Genomic DNA, 23,321 nt, shown 5'->3' with positions numbered 1-23,321 from the left:
CTCTCGCAAATAACCAAGACTGGGTGATTGCGCATTCACCCTTCCAGTTTTGCAATTAGTAGTCAGAGGATCCCATGGTCAAACTAGCACAAGGTCTGTAGCCTCAGTTTACCCAGTGACCATAAGGAATCGAACAGCTCAGCCCACCAGGCCTTTAAAAATAAAGACCTTCAGCTACTGGATGGTATGTCGCTTGGAGTATTCTATGAGATGCACAGGTCTAGGTCTCCCAAGCCATAAACTGTTTCTTGTGTCAAAAATGATGAAGATGGTGAGTAGAGAGGACCTCAGGTATCCCAGTAGGCCAGAGTCAGCAGAGTCCAGGAACGTTTGTCCTAAGAGGACTCACGACCATGGAGATCAACAGTCCAGGGCACCCTGGGATACCTGCACTTAGGACACCGAGAGCACAGACAATTCCATCCTAGTGCAAAAAGCATTGACTCTGAGAGAGGTGGGCTGCAAGCCCTGGGGTGGTGCCAAAAAAGCTTCAGCAGCTGGGACAGTCTACTGTTCCCGAGCCAACTTGGCATCAGCAGCCTACCTCCACTCTGGAGGGGCTGCAACAGCAGGGACTTCAGCTTCGAAGCCTAGAGACAGATTCTTGGCCCTCCATCTCAAACACCTTCTTCAGTACCAAACTTAACTCCGAGGCTGGCTTTGAAACAGGCCTGCCAGAGCAACCTGATGTCAGGTAAAGGAAAATATACATCCACTCTCACACAGAACAGACAGTTGTGAATCTCCCACAGAAAGAGCTTTGCCCATCAAAAACTAAGAGGAAGCTCACTTTTGATGAAGTCATATAGGAGGAAAAGTTACTGTTAACCAGACCTAAGAAATAACTTGCCTAAAGAAACCAGTCCTGCCCCTCCAGCAAAGTCACCAGCATGTTCACCTTCTCCAAAAGCATTCCCACACCTTGACCACAAGTTTGAGTTGGATCCTATTGATCCATATGAAGAACCAATCTCAAATGATGATTGAGAATACCTCTTGCATGCCTTCAGATGGAGCCACAGGAAGACCTGTCTTTTAAGCCCTACTTAGTGAAGGGTTCGCTGAGGGATGACACTGCAATGTATCAAACCATCATTCAGAGTACTACAGATCTCAACAAAATGAAGCGGCATGTGGTAGAAGAGGAAGACAGCTTTCTGGTTAACACACTTACTAAGACTGAAAGGTGACTTCAGTTCTTGCCCATGCTAGAGAGCATGGCAAAAGATGTGAGTGAAAGCTTTAGAGACCCGATTAAAACCAAGACGTGTAACCTGAAGAGTCTAGAACAATGCAAGATAGTACTGGAGGACCCCTTGTACATCAGAGGCCACTTACTACCATACTCCTTGGTGATTTGCATTGCCAGAAAGAGAGTTTACACTCAATGCACCAGGAAACTCTTGACATCTGATAAGGAAAGGCACAAAATTCCTACAGCTGTCAAGAGTGTCGTTTGGAGGAGCAACAAAGTAGTCTGTTGCCAAATCAGTGGGCCTGTTCTTCAGAAAAATTATCAGTGAGATGAGCTGAAACAGCTGGTCAGAAACCTGCAAGAGATCTACTGCAAAAGAGGCAAGGAATTGGTGTAGGAGGGTGAAACATTCTCCATTGACAATAGATGCACTTAACCCTGCATCACAGAGACCAACGCCAGTCGCCTGCTATGAACACATTCATGGCCTAGGATCTCTGGTTTCACCGTAAGGAACAGCAACATCAATTCATTTTCCTTTTTGACAGCCAAAGCTTATTTTGCCGTCAAGTAGACTTTGCTGCAGAGAATCAAGGAGGACACAGTTTCAGATAAAGCAATGGAAGCACTTCAGACACAAACAGGCAGGTCTGATTTTGAGCACCAACATTGGGAGAAGGTGCCAGGGCAGCAGGGCTAACAACAATGCAGCACCCTAGCTTTTAGCATCAGCAGGAGGCGTCCAGAGGAACAGAAGAATTAAGAGTAGTACAAGGAAAGGGCCCCTATACCTCAGAGCAATGACTTGCTTACAATTCTCCCAGATAACATAACACATGTCAGGGAGCAGAAGATTGTACCTTCTGTAATGGGGGTAGATACCCTCAGAAAAGTATGTCCTATTCATCATCCACCAAGTATAGTGCTTGTAGTACCATCCAAGGCATCTGCAGGAGGAAGTACAGACACTCTTTCTAAGGGGTGCAATAGAACCTGTTCCATTGCACCAAAAATGACAAGTATACTCCTTGTACTTTCTAAATCACAAAAAGAATGACCCATTCTGACCATTTCTCAAGCACTGGCCTTGAACAGATATATTGTGTTACAGCACTTCAAGACAATTTTACAAGACATTATTCCTCTGCTCTGCTTCGGTGACTTCATGGGCACTCTGTCTCAAAGACACCTACTTCCAGGTCTCCCACCCATCTACCCAACCCACCACCAGCATTTCAGATAAGTGGTAAGTGGACATAACAGTCAATTCAAAGTGCTATCATTCAAGTTCACACAGCCTCACGGCATTTACCCAATGTCTTAGGGTAGTTGCAGCATGTTTGCATAGCAACACTGTAAAGAAATGGCTCCCTGTTGCAGTTACCCCCCACATTTTGCCTGATACTGATGCTGACTTGACTGAGAAGTGTGCTGGGACCCTGCTAACCAGGCCCCAGCACCAGTGTTCTTTCACCTAAAATGTACTTTTGATTCCACAATTGGCACACCCTGGCATCCAGGTAAGTCCCTTGTAACTGGTACCCCTGGTACCAAGGGCCCTGATGCCAGGGAAGGTCTCTAAGGGCTGCAGCATATCTTATGCCACCCTGGGGACCCCTCACTCAGCACAGACACACTGCTTGCCAGCTTGTGTGTGCTGATGAGAACAAAACGAGTAAGTCGACATGGCACTCCCCTCAGGGTGCCATGCCAACCTCACACTGCCTATGCAGTATAGATAAGTCACCCCTCTAGTAGGCCTTACAGCCCTAAGGCAGGGTGCACTATACCATAGGTGAGGGCACCAGTGCATGAGCACTATGCCCCTACAGTGTCTAAGCAAAACCTTAGACATTGTAAGTGCAGGGTAGCCATTAGAGTATATGGTCTGGGAGTCTGTCAAAAACGAACTCCACAGCTCCATAATGGCGACACTGAATTCTGGGAAGTTTAGTATCAAACTTCTCAGAATAATAAACCCACACTGATGCCAGTGTTGGATTTATTAAAAAAATGCACACAGAGGGCATCTTAGAGATACCCCCTGTATTTTACCCAATTGTTCAGTGCAGGACTGACTGGTCTGTGCCAGCCTGCTGCTGAGAGACGAGTGTCTGACCTCATGCGGTGAGAGCCTTTGTGCTATCTGATGACAGAAACAAAGCCTGCTCTGGGTGGAGGTGCTTCACACCTCCCCCCTGCAGGAACTGTAACACCTAGCAGTGAGCTTCAAAGGCTCAAGCTTCGTGTTACAATGCCCCAGGGCACTCCAGCTAGTGGAGATGCCCGCCCCCTCGACACAGCCCCCACTTTTGGCGGCAAGTCCAGGAGAAATAATGAGAATAACAAGGAGGAGTCACTGGCCAGTCAGGACAGCCCCTAAGGTGTCCTGAGCTGAGGTGACTCTGACTTTTAGAAATCCTCCATCTTGTAGAAGGAGGATTCCCCCAATAGGGATAGGAATGTGACCCCCTCCCCTTGGGAGGAGGCACAAAGAGGGTGTACCCACCCTCAGGGCTAGTAGCCATTGGCTACTAACCCCCCAGACCTAAACACGCCCTTAAATTTAGTATTTAAGGGCTTCCCTGAACCTAAGAATTTAGATTCCTGAAACTACAAGAAGAAGAAGACTGCCGAGCTGAAAAACCCCTGCAGAGAAAGGACAGAAGACACCAACTGCTTTGGCCCCAGTCCTACCGGCCTGTCTCCTGCCTTCCAAAGAAACCTGCTCCAGCGACGCTTTCCAAGGGACCAGCGACCTCTGAATCCTCTGAGGACTGACCGACTTCGAGAAAGACAAGAAACTCCAGAGGACAGCGGCACTGCTCCAAAAGAACTGCAACTTTGTTTCAAGGAGCAGACTTAAAGACCCCTGCAACTCCCCGCAAGAAGCGTGAGACTTGCAACACTGCACTCGGCGACCCCGACTCGACTGGTGGAGAACCAACACCTCAGGGAGGACCCTCCGGCGACTCCGAGACCGTGAGTAACCAAAGTTGTCCCCCCTGAGCCCCCACAGCGACGCCTGCAGAGGGAATCCCGAGGCTCCCACTGACCGCGACTGCCTGAACTCCATTTCCCGACGGCTGGAAAAGACTCTGCACGCGCAGCCCCCAGCACCGAAAGGAATGGAACTCCTGTGCAGGAGTGACCCCCAGGAGGCCCTCTCCCTTGCCCAGGTGGTGGCTACCCCGAGGAGCCCCCCCCTTGCCTGCCTGCAACGCTGAAGAGATCCCTTGATCTCTCATTGATTTACATTGAAAACCCGACGCTTCCCGGCCGCCCCAGTGCCGCTGAGGGTGTACTTTTTGTGTGAACTTGTGTCCCCCCCGGTGCCCTACAAAACCCCCCTGGTCTGCCCTCCGAAGACGCGGGTACTTACCTGCTGGCAGACCGGAACCGGGGCACCCCCTTCTCTCCATTGAAGCCTATGCATTTTGGGCACCTCTTTGACCTCTGCACCTGACTGGCCCTGAGCTGCTGGTGTGGTAACTTTGGGGGCTGCTCTGAACCCCCAACGGTGGGCTACCTTGGACCCAAGCCTGAGACTTGTAAGTGATTTACTTACCTGACAAAACTAACAAAAACTTACCTCCCCCAGGAACTGTGAAAATTGCACTAAGTGTCCACTTTTAAAACAGCTTATTGTGTTTTATGTAAAAAGTATACATGCTAATGTAATGATTCAAAGTTCCTAAAGTACTTACCTGCAATACCTTTCAAATGAGATATTACATGTAGAATTTGAACCTGTGGTTCTTAAAATAAACTAAGAAAATATATTTTTCTATAACAAAACCTATTGGCTGGATTTGTCTCTGAGTGTGTGTTCCTCATTTATTGCCTGTGTGTATGTACAACAAATGCTTAACACTACTCCTTGGATAAGCCTACTGCTCGACCACACTACCACAAAATAGAGCATTAGTATTATCTCTTTTTGCCACTATCTTACCTCTAAGGGGAACCCTTGGACTCTGTGCATGCTATTCCTTACTTTGAAATAGCACATACAGAGCCAACTTCCTACATTGGTGGATCAGCGGTGGGGTACAAGACTTTGCATTTGCTGGACTACTCAGCCAATACCTGATCACACGACAAATTCCAAAAATTGTCATTAGAACTTGATTTTTTGCAATTTGAAATTTTTCTAAATTCTTAAAAGACCTGCTAGGGCTTTGTGTTAGATCCTGTTTAGCATTTCTTTTAGAGTTTAAAAGTTTAGTAAAAGTTTGAATTAGATTCTAGAACTAGTTTTAGATTCTTAAAAAGTATTCCAACTTTTAGAAGCATAATGTCTAGTGCAGAGATGATTGTGGTGGAACTCGACACCACACCTTACCTCCATCTTAAGATGAGGGAGCTAAGGTCACTCTGTAAAATAAAGAAAATAGTAATGGGCCCCAGACCTTCCAAACTACAGCTCCAGGAGCTGTTGGCAGAGTTTGAAAAGGCCAACCCCTCTGAGGATGGCAACACAGAGGATGATGATAGTGACTTGGAGGGTTATTCCCCCCTACCAGTCCTATCTAGGGAAGACAGGGCCTCTCAACCCCTGACTCCACAAATCATAGTCAGAGACGCTGGTTCCCTCACAGGAGGGACCAACCTCTCTGAAATCACTGAGGATAACTCCAGTGAAGAGGACATCCAGTTAGCCAGGATGGCCAAAAGATTGGCTTTGGAAAGACAGATCCTAGCCATAGAAAGGGAAATACAAGAGATGGGCCTAGGACCCATCAATGGTGGCAGCAACATAAATAGGGTCAGAGATTCTCCTGACATGTTGAAAATCCCTAAAGGGATTGTAACTAAATATGAAGATGGTGATGACATCACCAAATGGTTCACAGCTTTTGAGAGGGCTTGTGTAACCAGAAAAGTGAACAAATCTCACTGGGGTGCTCTCCTTTGGGAAATGTTCACAGGAAAGTGTAGGGATAGACTCTCTGGAAAAGATGCAGAATCTTATGACCTCATGAAGGGAACCCTGATTGAGGGCTTTGGATTCTCCACTGAGGAGTATAGAATTAGATTCAGGGGGGCTCAAAAATCCTCGAGCCAGACCTGGGTTGATTTTGTAGACTACTCAGTGAAAACACTGGATGGTTGGGTAACTGGAAATGAAGTGCATGACTATGTTGGGCTTTATAATTTGTTTATGAAAGAACACATTTTAAGTAACTGCTTCAATGAAAAGTTGCATCAGTATCTGGTAGACCTAGGACCAATTTCTCCCCAAGAATTGGGAAAGAAGGCGGACCATTGGGTCAAGACTAGGGTAACCAAAACTTCCACTGGGGGTGACCAAAAGAAAGGGGTTATAAAACCTCCTCAGGAGAAAGTGGGTGACACTAGAAACAAAGAAAAAGAGTCCTCTGTAGGCCCCCAAAAACCAGACCAGGTGGGTGGGCCCCCAGACACAACTCAAAACAAAGGTGGGTACCAGGGTAAGAACTGGGATGCCACTAAGGCATGGTGCCATAACTGTAGACAGACAGGGCACCACACCAAGGACACTTCTTGTCCCAAAAACAAACCCCCTAGCAAAATCCCAGGGGTGACCAGTGTAGCCATTGGGGATGACTCCTCAGATGAGGAGGTCTTCATAGCCTTCAACTGGAAAAAGTGCCCAACAGGTGAGTTGGAGATTCCAGAGGGAAGTAGACACTTCCACCACCTACTGGTGAATGGAATCCCAGCCACTGCCCTGAGAGACACTTGTGCCAGTCACACTATTGTGCATGACAGGCTGGTGTTCTCAAACCAGTACATCCCAGGTGAGACTGCCAGAGTAAGAGTTAGCCCAGACAGGGTCACTGATAGGCCTGTGGCTTTTGTGCCCATAGAAGTGGGTGGGACTTTTAGCTGGAGAAGGGTGGTAGTCAGTACAGACCTCCCCCTTGATTGTCTCCTTGGAAATGACTACCCAGAGGTTAGTCAGAGCCCAAGAGAGGAACTGGTCCAGTGCCAGTCCTCTCCCAAGGATTCTGGAGTTCCTGCCTCTGCAGTAAATGCAAGTAGGCCCCAGAAGAAAAAGAAAAGGAAACAGAGTAGGAAAGGTGGACAACCTTTAGCCAAGGTTCCAGCAAGCCAAGGAGATTCTGCTCCAGTAGGGGAGAACTCCAAAAGTGGCTCTGATAAAGTCCAACCTGACTCACAAGAAGTCCTGGCTAGTCAGGCAACTGTTAAGTCTGAGTGGGTGGCTCCTCAGCTAACAGAAGAAAGAGTGGAAGAAGGGTGTTTACTACAAGATGTGGTAACCCCCCACTCTAATACAGCAGACAGGCACCCTGAACCCAAAGAAGCCTGTAACTTAGCCCCTTCCCTTGTAGGTGAAGAGGTAAAGGTGTGGTTCTGGGCACTGACAGCTGTCAGTGGCCTCTGCTGGGTGTTAGCCTTTATGGCTGCCCTATCCTTGGCATGGTGGTCAGACCCCATGCCAAATAGCAAGTTAGGCCCCCTGACCCTGTTGGTCATGGTGGGGTTACTCCAGCTCTGGGTAACCTCTTTGGGTAAGCTAGGGGTGACCCTGGCTAAGATAAGATTAGCAGAGGTGGATACCTCTAACCCCAAAATAGAGAGAATGGGTGAAGACATTAAAAGCACAGACAAGAGGCAGTTCAGATTAGGTCCTATCACTGTGGAAGTGGGTCAGTTCCCCAGAGGGAATGACCTGGACAGGAGGATGTAAGGCAGAGTAGGCCCTGCAACAAACCAGCCTATTTCCTCTACTCTTCCTCGCCTGACAGACTAGGAAGACTCTCCCAGCTTTGGCTGAGTCTCCTGGCCTGTGGGCTGGGGGGGGGGCTTGTGTAAAGAAATGGCTCCCTATTGCAGTTACCCCCCACTTTTTGCCTGATACTGATGCTGACTTGACTGAGAAGTGTGCTGGGACCCTGCTAACCAGGCCCCAGCACCAGTGTTCTTTCACCTAAAATGTACTTTTGATTCCACAATTGGCACACCCTGGCATCCAGGTAAGTCCCTTGTAACTGGTACCCCTGGTACCAAGGGCCCTGATGCCAGGGAAGGTCTCTAAGGGCTGCAGCATATCTTATGCCACCCTGGGGACCCCTCACTCAGCACAGACACACTGCTTGCCAGCTTGTGTGTGCTGATGAGAACAAAACGAGTAAGTCGACATGGCACTCCCCTCAGGGTGCCATGCCAACCTCACACTGCCTATGCAGTATAGATAAGTCACCCCTCTAGTAGGCCTTCAAGCCCTAAGGCAGGGTGCACTATACCATAGGTGAGGGCACCAGTGCATGAGCACTATGCCCCTACAGTGTCTAAGCAAAACCTTAGACATTGTAAGTGCAGGGTAGCCATTAGAGTATATGGTCTGGGAGTCTGTCAAAAACGAACTCCACAGCTCCATAATGGCTACACTGAATACTGGGAAGTTTAGTATCAAACTTCTCAGAATAATAAACCCACACTGATGCCAGTGTTGGATTTATTAAAAAATGCACACAGAGGGCATCTTAGAGATACCCCCTGTATTTTACCCAATTGTTCAGTGCAGGACTGACTGGTCTGTGCCAGCCTGCTGCTGAGAGACGAGTGTCTGACCTCATGCGGTGAGAGCCTTTGTGCTATCTGAGGACAGAAACAAAGCCTGCTCTGGGTGGAGGTGCTTCACACCTCCCCCCTGCAGGAACTGTAACACCTAGCAGTGAGCTTCAAAGGTTCAAGCTTCGTGTTACAATGCCCCAGGGCACTCCAGCTAGTGGAGATGCCCGCCCCCTGGACACAGCCCCCCCTTTTGGCGGCAAGTCCAGGAGAAATAATGAGAATAACAAGGAGGAGTCACTGGCCAGTCAGGACAGCCCCTAAGGTGTCCTGAGGTGACTCTGACTTTTAGAAATCCTCCATCTTGTAGAAGGAGGATTCCCCCAATAGGGATAGGAATATGACCCCCTCCCCTTGGGAGAAGGCACAAAGAGGGTGTACCCATCCTCAGGGCTAGTAGCCATTGGCTACTAACCCCCCAGACCTAAACACGCCCTTAAATTTAGTATTTAAGGGCTTCCCTGAACCTAAGAATTTAGATTCCTGAAACTACAAGAAGAAGAAGACTGCCGAGCTGAAAAACCCCTGCAGAGGAAGGACAGAAGACACCAACTGCTTTGGCCCCAGTCCTACCGGCCTGTCTCCTGCCTTCCAAAGAAACCTGCTCCAGCGACGCTTTCCAAGGGACCAGCGACCTCTGAATCCTCTGAGGACTGCCCGACTTCGAGAAAGAACAGAAACTCCCGAGGACAGCCGCACTGCTCCAAAAGAACTGCAACTTTGTTTCAAGGAGCAGACTTAAAGACCCCTGCAACTCCCCGCAAGAAGCGTGAGACTTGCAACACTGCACCCGGCGACCCCGACTCGACCGGTGGAGAACCAACACCTCAGGGAGGACCCTCCGGCGACTCCGAGACCGTGAGTAACCAAAGTTGTCCCCCCTGAGCCCCCACAGCGACGCCTGCAGAGGGAATCCCGAGGCTCCCACTGACCGCGACTGCCTGAACTCCATTTCCCGACGGCTGGAAAAGACTCTGCACGCGCAGCCTCCAGCACCGAAAGGAACGGAACTCCTGTGCAGGAGTGACCCCCCAGGAGGCCCTCTCCCTTGCCCAAGTGGTGGCTACCCCGAGGAGCCCCCCCCCCCTTGCCTGCCTGCAACGCTGAAGAGATCCCTTGATCTCTCATTGATTTACATTGAAAACCCGACGCTTGTTTCTACACTGCACCCGGCCGCCCCAGTGCCGCTGAGGGTGTACTTTTTGTGTGAACTTGTGTCCCCCCCGGTGCCCTACAAAACCCCCCTGGTCTGCCCTCCGAAGACGCGGGTACTTACCTGCTGGCAGACCGGAACCGGGGCACCCCCTTCTCTCCATTGAAGCCTATGCGTTTTGGGCACCTCTTTGACCTCTGCACCTGACCGGCCCTGAGCTGCTGGTGTGGTAACTTTGGGGTTGCTCTGAACCCCCAACGGTGGGCTACCTTGGACCCAAACCTGAGACTTGTAAGTGATTTACTTACCTGACAAAACTAACAAAAACTTACCTCCCCCAGGAACTGTGAAAATTGCACTGTGTCCACTTTTAAAACAGCTTATTGTGTTTTATGTAAAAAGTATACATGCTAATGTAATGATTCAAAGTTCCTAAAGTACTTACCTGCAATACCTTTCAAATGAGATATTACATGTAGAATTTGAACCTGTGGTTCTTAAAATAAACTAAGAAAATATATTTTTCTATAACAAAACCTATTGGCTGGATTTGTCTCTGAGTGTGTGTTCCTCATTTATTGCCTGTGTGTATGTACAACAAATGCTTAACACTACTCCTTGGATAAGCCTACTGCTCGGCCACACTACCACAAAATAGAGCATTAGTATTATCTCTTTTTGCCACTATCCTACCTCTAAGGGGAACCCTTGGACTCTGTGCATGCTATTCCTTACTTTGAAATAGCACATACAGAGCCAACTTCCTACAAACACCATTTATATCTTTCCACATCTCAGCAACTGCTGGCTGGTAAAGAGCAGCAGCGGAGCCCAGTGCCTCAATCATACTCAGCAAGCAGTGTCACTCTTTTGCAAATTAGGTTTCACAGCAAACCTAATAAAAAAAATCACACCTTTTCCCTCAACAAATAGAGCCTTTCTTGGTAGCAATATTAAACACAGAGACAGATAGAGCTTACCCCAACAACGGCAAAGTGACAGGTTCTTACAGACTGATGCTTCTACTTTACATGACATTGCAACCTTTGAGAGTGAGAATGAATATGAAACTGCTTGGAATGATGACCTCCTTTATTGCAGTAGTACAAACCTCTCGCTGAAATGTTCACCTATTTCAGCCAGGCAGAGGTCACAAGCAACTTGTAAGTAGAATGATCTAGTGTTGTTAGTGCCCAGAGTCCAGCACAGAATAAAATAGTAGAACAACACTCATTTTTTTGGTCACGTTGTTTCTTGACCCACAGCTGTAATTGACCCTTACCACAGATACCTCGTTCTTGGGATGAGTGCACATATGGACTACTTCACATTTTTGTGGAGCTGGCTGCCGCTGCAACTGAGGTTACACATCAGTCTGATAGAAAGTGGATTAAGATAATTGGATGGCATTCAGTTTTTAGAGGCCGTTATACATTTGTGATAGTTGCCCACTATTAGGGAAATATCTTTTTCAATTTTCAAAACAATTTAGATATCAGCATACATGAAAAATGAGCACCCTAAATATTCTCAAGTGGGCTAATGTGAGTACGTTTAGGTTGCAAAGTAGTGAGAATAATATGAAGTCATTGGGCGTTCAAAGGGTAGAGAGTTGGTTGTGCAGTGCCTGTTTTAACCTGTTGTTTCCTGTCACTTTTTAATTGGTGCAAGAAACTTATATTGGACAGCAAGTCTTCTCGAATGACCCAAAACAATAGATTGGTATGTGGTATTGAAGACAGCAGAGAGAAGTAGGGCTGATGGGGACCTCTCCTTTGCTGATCATTCCAGCTCATCCATAGTTGCCATTGGAATTGTTTCCGTGCTATGCGCTGGTCAAAAACTGGCCTGCATCAAATGTACTAAATGATTAAGTTCGACAAACTCATGAAGTTGGTTATATCTTGCTGTCTCTAGTAATTTAGCCATGAAAGACAGTTGTGAGATGTGTCGACTAATTTGTTAATATGTCATGACTTTTTAACAGTGTTACTAAAGTAGGAAACGCTAAGGCAAGAGGAGTAATACCAGACAACAATGAAGCAATAATTATAGCAAATATATACTGTTGGCAGAATGTTGCTTGAGATTATGCTGTTGATGTCGTGCTCCTCAAGCTGCTTAAATTTAAACATTGATTGATTTGCAGCTGGAAGAGTAGTCAGTTCTTTGGCAAGATTTAACTGAAGCCTTGCAATATTATTTCAGTTTGTGCTTTTTTAGCCTGAAAGTTTTGGGAGTCTTGGTCGATTTCTGATCCATGCAACAATATGGAGTTTTACGTTTTGGTAAAGCCAATTGTGTAAGCTTTGAAAAGAGCTGTTGTCAGATTGAAGCTCTTTTTAGTATGAGAAGGCTGCTTTTGTTGGTTTTTAATCATGGATTTGTATATTATTTTGTGACTAAGCCACTACACTTCAAAGCTCAGAGATGTTGTTTTGCAGTTTTGAGTTGGGTTTCCTTATAGAATCTCATCAATGGCAGCAAATGCAGATACAGGTATTTTCAAGGAGAGCATTACAATTAGATGGTAGACACCAGGGCTTATCCTTTGGAGAATGGGGACATCACACCCTTGTAGATGCTAGTCCATTATGGATCAGTTTCTTCCAGCATCTTGTATCTATGAAGAAAGGTAGTGATTCAAATGCAGGGGCCTTCTCCAGGACCGCCCAAGAAAAAGGGATGGCATATTCTAGTCTATGGAAAAGGTTTAGGATTTCATGAAGAATACAATGGGGCCAAAGGAACAAATTATTTTAGGTTAAAAAAAAATCAAAGAAAATCTGTTAGTTGTTGTGCACCTGTACAAAAAATGGGAGCTGAGTAAGTATTCAAATTGCCTACTAATACATTGTGAGAGTGGTTTAAAGTTGAACATTGTAGGAACTCTATAAGAAACTCAGTGCTGTTGAGGGGCTTTAGAAGTGAGGTAAATAAATGATGTTTAGGCTCCAGCAACAGGATGCCGACAGATTTTCTCTGAGAGGCATTTTAATTAACTGCTAGAAGATTCAAGTTGGTAAAAGGATTTTGACAATGATTGCTAATCCCACTACCCTTTCCCCCATGATCTCAGGTTTTGTAAAGACCCATTGTTACTATTTATTATTTAGACATAGAATTTCCAAGAGAGTAACTTATGCTTCATTGAAGTTAAAAATGCCCAATAAAAGGTCTTTTGTTCTGTGTTCAGGGTGTGCTGTCCCTGTGAATATTTTGGAAGTAGCATAAAAACATGTATCTCCAAATGATTAATATTTTATTTCACTTAAAAAGTTATTGACTAAGTTATAGACTTAACGCAATAAAGGGTGAGTTCAAGTTGCTTCTTAATGTCATCATCTCTGCTTTCTCCAAGGTGTTGCTTTGACAGCCGATACACAGATCCAGAGGATGCCTAGTGAATCAGCAGCACAATCTTTGGCACTGGCTCTTCCATCCTCCCAATCCAGGTTTGGGCAAGATTTAACTGTTTCTGATAAACTCAATAAACTCAATAAAAATATTCTTGTGGATTTCCAGGTGATCACAGTTCTGATTACCTAGTTTCTTGGTGGAAAAATCCATCTTTAATTTTTCTTCACACTTTTTTCCTGTTTAGTGATTTGTTGATGTGTGAAATTTATGCTCTAGGGATGGAGGATCAGGCCACTTGTCATGAACATAAAACCTATTTGCAACGTCACAGAAATGTTTTTTTTTTCTACTTTTTTTTAAAGATGCAGCTTCCCTTCCATGAGTGAGGCACCTGTGAAAACCCCATCCCATGGGGCACAGTCCTGTTTATCAGCCCTTTCCCCACCACAATAGACAACCACATTAGTTTTACTTTTGCCTGTGTACCTCCTCATACCTTGTTCTGTTTCTCAAATCTTCCAATTCCATCTCTTGTCTCTCACCTGATAGAGCTCCTTTCAGTGTCCACCACTTGTCACCGGATTCATTTGTGCTTCTTTTCAGTCACTAATTAATTTCTTAAACATCCTTGACTACTGTCTCTGTCTAATGGCAGTTGGTATGTTCCTGCCCCTTTCTTTCGTAGACCTACTGTGCTGCTTCTGAGTTTGTGGCTTTCTACAACCCTTCCTACGTTTGTCATTGCAGTCCTGTTTTCTGACAGATGGATGGTTGTCAGAATGCTCTTTCATGTCCCTGCCCCCCTTTGTATCATTTTTGTTTTTCCAGCACTCAAGATCACACCTGTCTGCCTATCAGCCCATATGCCGCCCATTTGCTCTACCACATTCCGCTCTTATGCTGAAGTGTCATATGGTCAGAAATACCTATTGTGGATATTATCCACTGGGGAAGCAATGACATTTTAGCATTTGGCTGTCAGCAGCCATCACTTCTAGTTGACTCTTTGGTTTGGTGAGGCTACTGAGTTGTGGTAAATGTTAATGCGGCACCACAGACCCCTTGCAGTTTTCAGTCAACAAGTAGTTCCTTGGTTCAGTGCATGTACATTGCTGCAGATAAATTTGTGTGAAATAGTGCAGAGACTGACATTTTAATAAATAGCATGTTTTGTCCTGTAGTGTTTATAGCCAGAGTTTTGTGATTGTGCTTTGCCGTTGCCAGTTGTTGATATCCCTTAATCCAGTGAGTCTTGTTTTTGGTTCCTCAGAAGGATAACAAGATTCAGTACTGTGATTGCATTGTATGCACTGTTTAGAGAGGTATTTTATAATAAAAATATTAGATAGTTCTGACTTTTAGCCTTTTATTATGAGACATATTGGGTTTAGATACAATAGCACAGGCCAGGTCATTATTGTGTGTCACATCTACTTCTGCCTTCCATTAAAAGACCTGCTTTCTCTGATGTGTTTATACTGAATGCTGCTGCTACTACTCTAATATACAGCAGTGGATCCCATCCTGTGGTCCAGGGACCCCTGGGGGTCCGCAAAGCCGCCTCAGGGGGTCCGTGACTGCTTAGAAAATTAAATAATGTTAACAGATTAGGTACCCAGCTTCCAGTAATGACTCTGGGACAGGGAAGGGGAGTTGTCCCTGGATTGGGAGTTGTCCCTGGATTCCAATGATGTTTCAGTGGGGATCCCTGGGTTCCAGTAATGATAAAGTAGGGGTCCACAGAAGTCAAAAGGTTGGGAACCACTGATCTACAGCACAGAAATTAAGTGTATCATTTTAATCATTCAGCTCTTTCAACTAGCGTCAAGATATTGGTCATTAACTCAGCTTAGTTAAAAAAAAAATCCCATGTATGATGTGGTCAGGGCTATCGGAATCATGCTGGCAGTGCAGGCCAAAACTATGCAGCAGCGGCGGTTGAATTCTGCTTAATGCATGTCTTATCCAGGTGGGTGGTTGACACCTGTTCGGTATAAGTCAATATGCTCCAAGAATTTAATATTGTGTAATGTTGTAAACCAGTCATTGACCTCCTAATTAGGTCTCGAGGACCTCCAGATGCTAAGAACCAGTGGATTGGGCTATTAAAACTTTGATGGTAGTGTGCCTCTACCAATATTCATAGCATGTTGACTCTCCATTTTCTTCAGTGGAGCTGTGTTTTAATAAATTAATTTACTCGCATTTACAAAACTAGCCCTGCAGGTTAGGTAAACCTTAAGTCAACCATCTGAAGTGATATCTGTGTGAATTTATATGCCTTAAATGTATGATTTACTTTTCATTTTCTTGCAAACAGGATAGATGCTCAGCGAACTGCTGTTGGTGTAGGTGAACGTTCTCAGCCTCTTGGAGTATCTATGGTAAGTATCTTAATGTCAAAAAGCTGACCAGGTTTCAATTTGTGATTTGTAACTGCATTGTTGGTGAGGAAATAGGTCTCAAATGTTTCATATTATGTTTTTTGCATAGTCTTTGCTTGTCTGACTTAGTTCAAAGCAGACCATGTTTTTTAAGGGTTGTGTTGATGGCTAAGTATGGAGAAATGTCTTGAAGCTGTATTTTTGTCAGGGTTGTAACTTAACAGTGCTTCAAAGGCGGCAGTTCTATTTATGGTGAGAGGCAAATCCATGCTTTCACATTTACTTGAAGAGAAAATCTGTTCCTTTACAGTTCTTCTGTAGAGCGTTACAGTTGTCTTGCCACCTTCATGTAATAATAAAAAAACCTTAACCCTTAAAAAATGCATGCATAAATCTATGCATATGTGGAGGTAATTTTGGTCAGCCATCTTCATGCTTTAGTCTTCTCAGTTGTTATTTATATTTTTCTTTCTGTCCACCCCCCTCCCCCCCACCACATACTGCAAGAGGCAATGGGCCACCCCATCTTTCTGTGACATGTTTGCAATATAAAATAGCCTATTGGCTTTGCCAGTCGAGTTTAGCAAAATAACCTGGAGCGATAGACTGTCTTTTATGAAATGAGGGACAAATATATTCTAGGCATTTTCAAAACCATTCAGTTATTAATAACTGTTATTGGTAATACGTTTAGCAACATGGGTATCATTTTCGTCAGTTATACAATTTCTCTGTATGCTCTGCTTTAGAATCCCTAATCCCTTATTACAAAAAATTGGGCTTGTTTTTGGCTTTTTTTCAAGCATTTTATCTATAAATGATTTATGGCATGTGCTGAGTTCTGTTAGTTTAAAGCTATTCACTTTGGTCTTTAAAAAACGGAGGATAGCAAGTCTGGAAGCGGGGGAATTTAAATCAGTACTCTTAGTAAATTTGTGTAGTGCAGATCAGTGAGGCAGCTAATTTAGGGTCAAGACAAATTTTTTGTGCGTATTATTATACACATTTCACTGAGGTGACATCCACCTCTAATAGGAGCAGCCCCTCTGACAATGGTTCCATTGTGAGCACAGTGAGTCAAACATTTTTTTTTTTTTTTTTTTTAACCATTGCCAAAAAAATGCTTGTGTTACCCAGAGTGTATTGTAATAAGGTTTAAAAGCTTATCTGACTTCACCTCTATCCTCACCTGAGAGACTTTCAAGATGGTAATTGTGAGGATTTGGGTGTACTATATGATATGTCTGTGGGGTGTTGCCGTGCAATACACTCACAAATACCTTCTTTGGTCTAGTCAGGCTTGTTTACTTAACCTTAAGCTCAGCCCCTAGAAGCTTTGCCTGCGAGCAGTAAGGCTCAGCAAAGGAACGATGTGTAAAGCATTTAACAGCGCCTGTTATGCCATTAATTGTGTTTGACCACTGACTTTGTGTTTCACCACTGCGCATATTAGTTGTTTAATGTTCACCAGTAGCACATTACATGTTGTATTCAGTTTAGCTGCCTATTGGCTTTAACATGGCATTAGACATAACATTTTGTATTTAGGTTAGGTGCCTATTGGCTTTAACGTGGCATTAGACATTACATTCTTTATTCAGTTTAGCTGCCTATGGGCTTTATCGTGGCGTTAGACATTGCAGATGAGCTGTGTTTTTCCACATGGTAGACCAAGCTGTTTTTTCGTATTTTGTTCTCACCGAACCCTCGCGTGATAAGGGAGCGTATATTTTGTGGGGTTTTTCCCCTCTACCCAGCCTTGGGAAGGAATGGGCTTTGGAGACTTGGCCACCCTCCAGCTTGTTCTTTTCCAACTCTGATTTACAGTAGCCAGCATTGTAAGGAAATGCCTCCTTGGCATGGTTGCCCCCTGACTTTTTGCCTTTGCTGATGCTATGTTTACAATTGAAAGTGTGCTGAGGCCTGCTAACCAGGCCCCAGCACCAGTGTTCTTTCCCTAACCTGTACTTTTGTATCCACAATTGGCAGACCCTGGCATCCAGATAAGTCCCTTGTAACTGGTACTTCTAGTACCAAGGGCCCTGATGCCAAGGAAGGTCTCTAAGGGCTGCAGCATGTCTTATGCCACCCTGGAGACCTCTCACTCAGCACAGACACACTGCTTGCCAGCTTGTGTGTGCTAGTGAGAACAAAACGAGTAAGTCGACATGGCACTCCCCTCAGGGTGCCATGCCAGCCTCTCACTGCCTATGCAAGTATAGGTCAGTCACCCCTCTAGCAGGCCCAGGGGTGTGGAATTTATTAAAATATCTACTTGTCCAGGGGACAGGTTGCTTCTCAAATCTACTTGTCCTGTAAAAAGATCTACTTGTCCCTTTGGTGCCATGTAGTGTGGCGACAAATTATGGCAGCAATTAATAGCCTCTCTAATTATGCCAGGGCTACTACCATAGTAGGGCTTGAATACTTGCAGTTTCAATCCCTACTGTAGCAATTTCCTTATTTTGCCACCTTTCTGAAGATCTGCATACTGGGGCTGGAGGAGGCAGCAAGCAATAGTTCCAGGGCTGGAATGCCTTTGAGTCTGCAAACCTACTAACCTGCATGTTTTAAAGATTTTTACCAGCTTCTCTCTAATATTTTCCCATAATAAGAAAGGTTGGAGAATTTACTCCTGACAATGGCAGAATTAGAACTTCTTCCAGGGTTGGGAAGAAAGTGGCTGGAGGGAAAATGAACTTGCAAATGCTCAATAGATTTTCACATGAGCAAATCTACACATCGTATTTACCCATGCTAAAATACAGTTCACAAATATTTTACAGGGGTACGACATATACCATGGGTGCACTTTTGTGACTTTCTTTAAGAATTTGGGGCCACATGTAGGTAGGTTCAGATTTGTGACTTGCAAATTGCGAGTCGCAAATCCGAATGTAGGATGGTGTCCTTGACACCATCTGTGATTCGCAAGGGCTTCGCAAATGCCCACCTCATGAATAATCATGAGGTGGGTCGCAATTTGTGACCCCCTCGCGAATGGTGGCCTGCTGGAGACAGCATGTCTGTGACTGCTTTTCAATAAAGCAGTTTTTTTTTGTTTGTAATGCAGCCTGTTTTCCTTAAAGGAAAACGAGATGCATAACAAAAACGAAAAATGAAACGTTTCATTTTTTCAGAGCAGGCAGTGGTCCGCAGGACCACTGCCTGCTCTGAAAAAATGTTTACAGTGACATTCACAATGGGGAAGGGGTCCCATGGGGATCCCTTCCCTTTTGCGAAAGTGTTAGCACCCATTTGAAATGGGTGCAAACTGCGATTTGTTTGCGCCCGCGTTCGCGGTCACAAAACAATCCTACATTGCACTAAGAGTCGCAATTAGGAAGGGAACACCCCTTACTAATTGCGAGTCGCAAACCCGTTTTGTGATTCGGTAACCAGGTTACTGAATCGCAAAACTGGGTTTGTGCATCGCAATGTGCTTTTTGCAAGTCGCAAACAGCGAAGGTCGCTGTTTGTGACATGCAAAAAGCAATCTACATGTGGGTCTTGGTCCCTAATTAGGTCTGGTGTTAACAAAGACATTTTGTTTTTATTAAACTTCTATTTCTCTCTCTTTCGGCTGGCTTTACTGTGAGTGATCGCATTCTGCTCTTCCACAAGGAGCATATTGCCACACAAAGTAGTTTTGTTCAGTGTCAGGAACTACAGTGGCAATCAGTAACGTAACGAAACTGGAGGGTGCCCCTTTGCAAAGAACATGGAGGAGCCCCCTCTCCAGACTCACTCAGGGCAGGTGCTGTGCTGAAGGGGCCCCCTGGAGGGCGGCTGCGGGGCCTTTGTTATGCCGCTGGTGGCAACCTGTGCTTTTAGAGTTCAAAAACTTTTTTGGGGGGGTTTTGCCAGTGTTTGTTACAATGTTGAGGGCCTGGTAGCTCCCACAACAATAAAGTGTTACAAAAGCCATCTCAAAACAAGACACGCATTGATGAAACTAAAAGACTTATAAAAATATGTCAGATCGGTTGGCTTTGTCAGTGTTTGTTTATTTTCATGCTTCCCATAATCGTGTTGAAAATGGTTACACTGATTTTCCATTAGAAATATTTTGGGGAAATACTAGCATGCATCAACACATTTTACTAAATGACACTTCATTTGCATATAATCAGAGAGCATTCTGGGAGCATTATACTTAGCCTCTTAGCCTAAACTTTTCAAACATGTGTGTACACGTTTTTTTTTTTTTTTTGTACTGGAACCAACGTCAGTAGTGAAGTGTGACCTTAAAACATTTATTTACAGCACTCACCCTAATAATGAAGACTTTCAAATAATGAACCATAAATACAAGTTCGAACAGCATTATCTTTTGGAAACACATTACCTCAACTGCAGAGACTTCCACTCTCTGTAAACAGGCAGCCAAAGGGTTTGTGCTGCAGGGGGTTGGGCCTACTTGTCCCAAGGACAAAGTAAACATAAAAACTTGTTGCCCTTGACCCCAAACAAGATGTCCCGGGCGTTGGGCGATAGGAATTCCACATCCCTGAGGCCTTACAGCCCTAGAGCAGGGTGCACTATACCATAGGTGAGGGTACCAGTGCATGAGCATGGTACCCCTACAGTGTCTAAACAAAACCTTAGACATTGTAAGTGCAGGGTAGCCATAAGAGTATATGGTCTGGGAGTCTGTCAAACACGAACTCCACAGCACCATAATGGCTACACTGAAAACTGGGAAGTTTGGTATCAAACTTCTCAGCACAATAAATGCACACTGATGCCAGTGTACATTTTATTGCAAAATACACCCCCGAGGGCACCTTAGAGGTGCCCCCTGAAACTTAACCGACTGTCTGTGTAGGCTGACTAGTTCCAGCAGCCTGCCACACTAAAGACATGTTGCTGGCCCCATGGGGAGAGTGCCTTTGTCACTCTGAGGCCAGTAACAAAGCCTGCACTGGGTGGAGATGCTAACACCTCCCCCAGGCAGGAGCTGTAACACCTGGCGGTGAGCCTCAAAGGCTCACCCCTTTGTCACAGCCCAGCAGGGCACTCCAGCTTAGTGGAGTTGCCCGCCCCCTCCGGCCACGGCCCCCACTTTTGGCGGCAAGGCTGGAGGGAACAAAGAAAGCAACAAGGAGGAGTCACTGGCCAGTCAGGACAGCCCCTAAGGTGTCCTGAGCTGAGGTGACTCTAACTTTTAGAAATCCTCCATCTTGCAGATGGAGGATTCCCCCAATAGGGTTAGGATTGTGACCCCCTCCCCTTGGGAGGAGGCACAAAGAGGGTGTATCCACCCTCAGGGCTAGTAGCCATTGGCTACTAACCCCCAGACCTAAACACGCCCTTAAATTTAGTATTTAAGGGCTACCCTGAACCCTAGAAAATTAGATTCCTGCAACAACAAGAAGAAGGACTGCCTAGCTGAAAACCCCTGCAGAGGAAGACCAGAAGACAACAACTGCCTTGGCTCCAGAAACTCACCGGCCTGTCTCCTGCCTTCCAAAGAACTCTGCTCCAGCGACGCCTTCCAAAGGGACCAGCGACCTCTGAATCCTCTGAGGACTGCCCTGCTTCGACGACGACAAGAAACTCCCGAGGACAGCGGACCTGCTCCAAAAAGACTGCAACTTTGTTTCAAGAAGCAGCTTTAAAGAACCCTGCAACTCCCCGCAAGAAGCGTGAGACTTGCAACACTGCACCCGGCGACCCCGACTCGGCTGGTGGAGAACCAACACCTCAGGGAGGACCCCCGGACTACTCTACGACTGTGAGTACCAAAACCTGTCCCCTCTGAGCCCCCACAGCGCCGCCTGCAGAGGGAATCCCGAGGCTTCCCCTGACCGCGACTCTCTGAAACCTAAGTCCCGACGCCTGGAAAAGACCCTGCACCCGCAGCCCCCAGGACCTGAAGGACCGGACTTTCACTGGAGAAGTGACCCCCAGGAGTCCCTCTCCCTTGCCCAAGTGGAGGTTTCCCCGAGGAAGCCCCCCCTTGCCTGCCTGCAGCGCTGAAGAGATCCCTTGATCTCTCATAGACTAACATTGAAAACCCGACGCTTGTTTCTACACTGCACCCGGCCGCCCCCGCGCCGCTGAGGGTGAAATTTCTGTGTGGGCTTGTGTCCCCCCCGGTGCCCTACAAAACCTCCCTGGTCTGCCCTCCGAAGACGCGGGTACTTACCTGCAAGCAGACCGGAACCGGGGCACCCCCTTCTCTCCATTCTAGCCTATGCGTTTTGGGCACCACTTTGAACTCTGCACCTGACCGGCCCTGAGCTGCTGGTGTGGTGACTTTGGGGTTGCTCTGAACCCCCAACGGTGGGCTACCTTGGACCAAGAACTGAACCCTGTAAGTGTCTTACTTACCTGGTAAAACTAACAAAAACTTACCTCCCCCAGGAACTGTGAAAATTGCAGTGTCCACTTTTAAAGTAGCTATTTGTCAATAACTTGAAAAGTATACATGCAATTGAAATGATTCAAAGTTCCTAATGTACTTACCTGCAATACCTTTCAAACAAGATATTACATGTTAAATTTGAACCTGTGGTTCTTAAAATAAACTAAGAAAAGATATTTTTCTATAACAAAACCTATTGGCTGGATTTGTCTCTGAGTGTGTGTACCTCATTTATTGTCTATGTGTATGTACAACAAATGCTTAACACTACTCCTTGGATAAGCCTACTGCTCGACCACACTACCACAAAATAGAGCATTAGTATTATCTATTTTTACCACTATTTTACCTCTAAGGGGAACCCTTGGACTCTGTGCATGCTATTCCTTACTTTGAAATAGCACATACAGAGCCAACTTTCCTACAAGCATGTTTTGACTATTAGAGGAAAGGGCCTGTTAACAGGCTTTTCATTATAAACTGTGTCCCTGGGCATTAGAGAGGGGGAATTTTCAAAGACTTCAGTCAGGTGCGGACGTCAGCTGCCTGACCTCCCGTTTGGTGGAAGATCTTTTTCTCGCAGTTGAACAGGAGTCATCAACTTGATAGCATGAGAAAGATGAAGAGCAGTGATAGGCCCTACGGTGATGAATTGTGACTTTTATACTTTGCTTTGAAGTTATGCTTATAATATAATCACATACATTTGCTGTGTACATTGCAATTGAGAATCACTTTGATATATTTTCCTTTCATTGCTGTGACTACTTTTAATCGTGTGCCTCCAACCTACTAATCTCTTCTCTCAGGAAACTCGTGGTAAAGTAATAATAAATCTCTTCTTTAAACTAAGAAGTGCATTCCAGAGATTGTTTTCAGCTTGGTCTTAGTGAAAGCAAAACAGCACCAAACAACGAAATCAAGTCTCACAACAAGAACGAAACTCTCACAACAAGAACGAAACACTACACTAATTTCTAAACATAGAGTATATTTTTATGAATTTTTAGAGTCCTTGTCCATCAAAATCCAATGGAGGGTTTCAGGGATAAGAATTTTTCAAGCATGAAATAACTTTTATATCCACTGCAAACAAGCATTGGCCAACAAAAAGTTTGTAAAATTTTGAAAAGTTTGAAAGAGTTAGTCTGGCAACTCTGACCTGAGTTGGGAACCAATTGCAACAATGCGGAGGTCTAGGAGGCCGGTAAAAATACTTTGGACAGTTGACTGGCCTCCAGGGTCTTTTCCAGTCTATTTCCAGCCTTTAGGATATGA

The 23,321-nt window shown here is 45.4% G+C and overlaps 1 protein-coding gene across 1 annotated transcript in view; it reads left to right on the top strand.

The window, feature by feature from the left end:
* The window catches only part of PLRG1 (pleiotropic regulator 1), a 168,341-nt gene that overhangs the window by 45,296 nt on the left and 99,724 nt on the right, over positions 1–23,321 (top strand). The window contains exons 5-6 of the mRNA XM_069242908.1: positions 13,291–13,384; positions 15,610–15,673. Of these exons, the coding sequence (XP_069099009.1) occupies positions 13,291–13,384; positions 15,610–15,673 (158 nt within the window). The remainder of the gene's footprint in view (positions 1–13,290; positions 13,385–15,609; positions 15,674–23,321) is intronic.

Source organism: Pleurodeles waltl, chromosome 1_2 (assembly GCF_031143425.1).
Source record: "Pleurodeles waltl isolate 20211129_DDA chromosome 1_2, aPleWal1.hap1.20221129, whole genome shotgun sequence".
NCBI classification, from domain to species: Eukaryota; Metazoa; Chordata; class Amphibia; order Caudata; family Salamandridae; genus Pleurodeles; species Pleurodeles waltl.
Note: the sequence above shows the minus strand (reverse complement) of the source record. Positions and strands in the feature narration are given on the sequence as shown.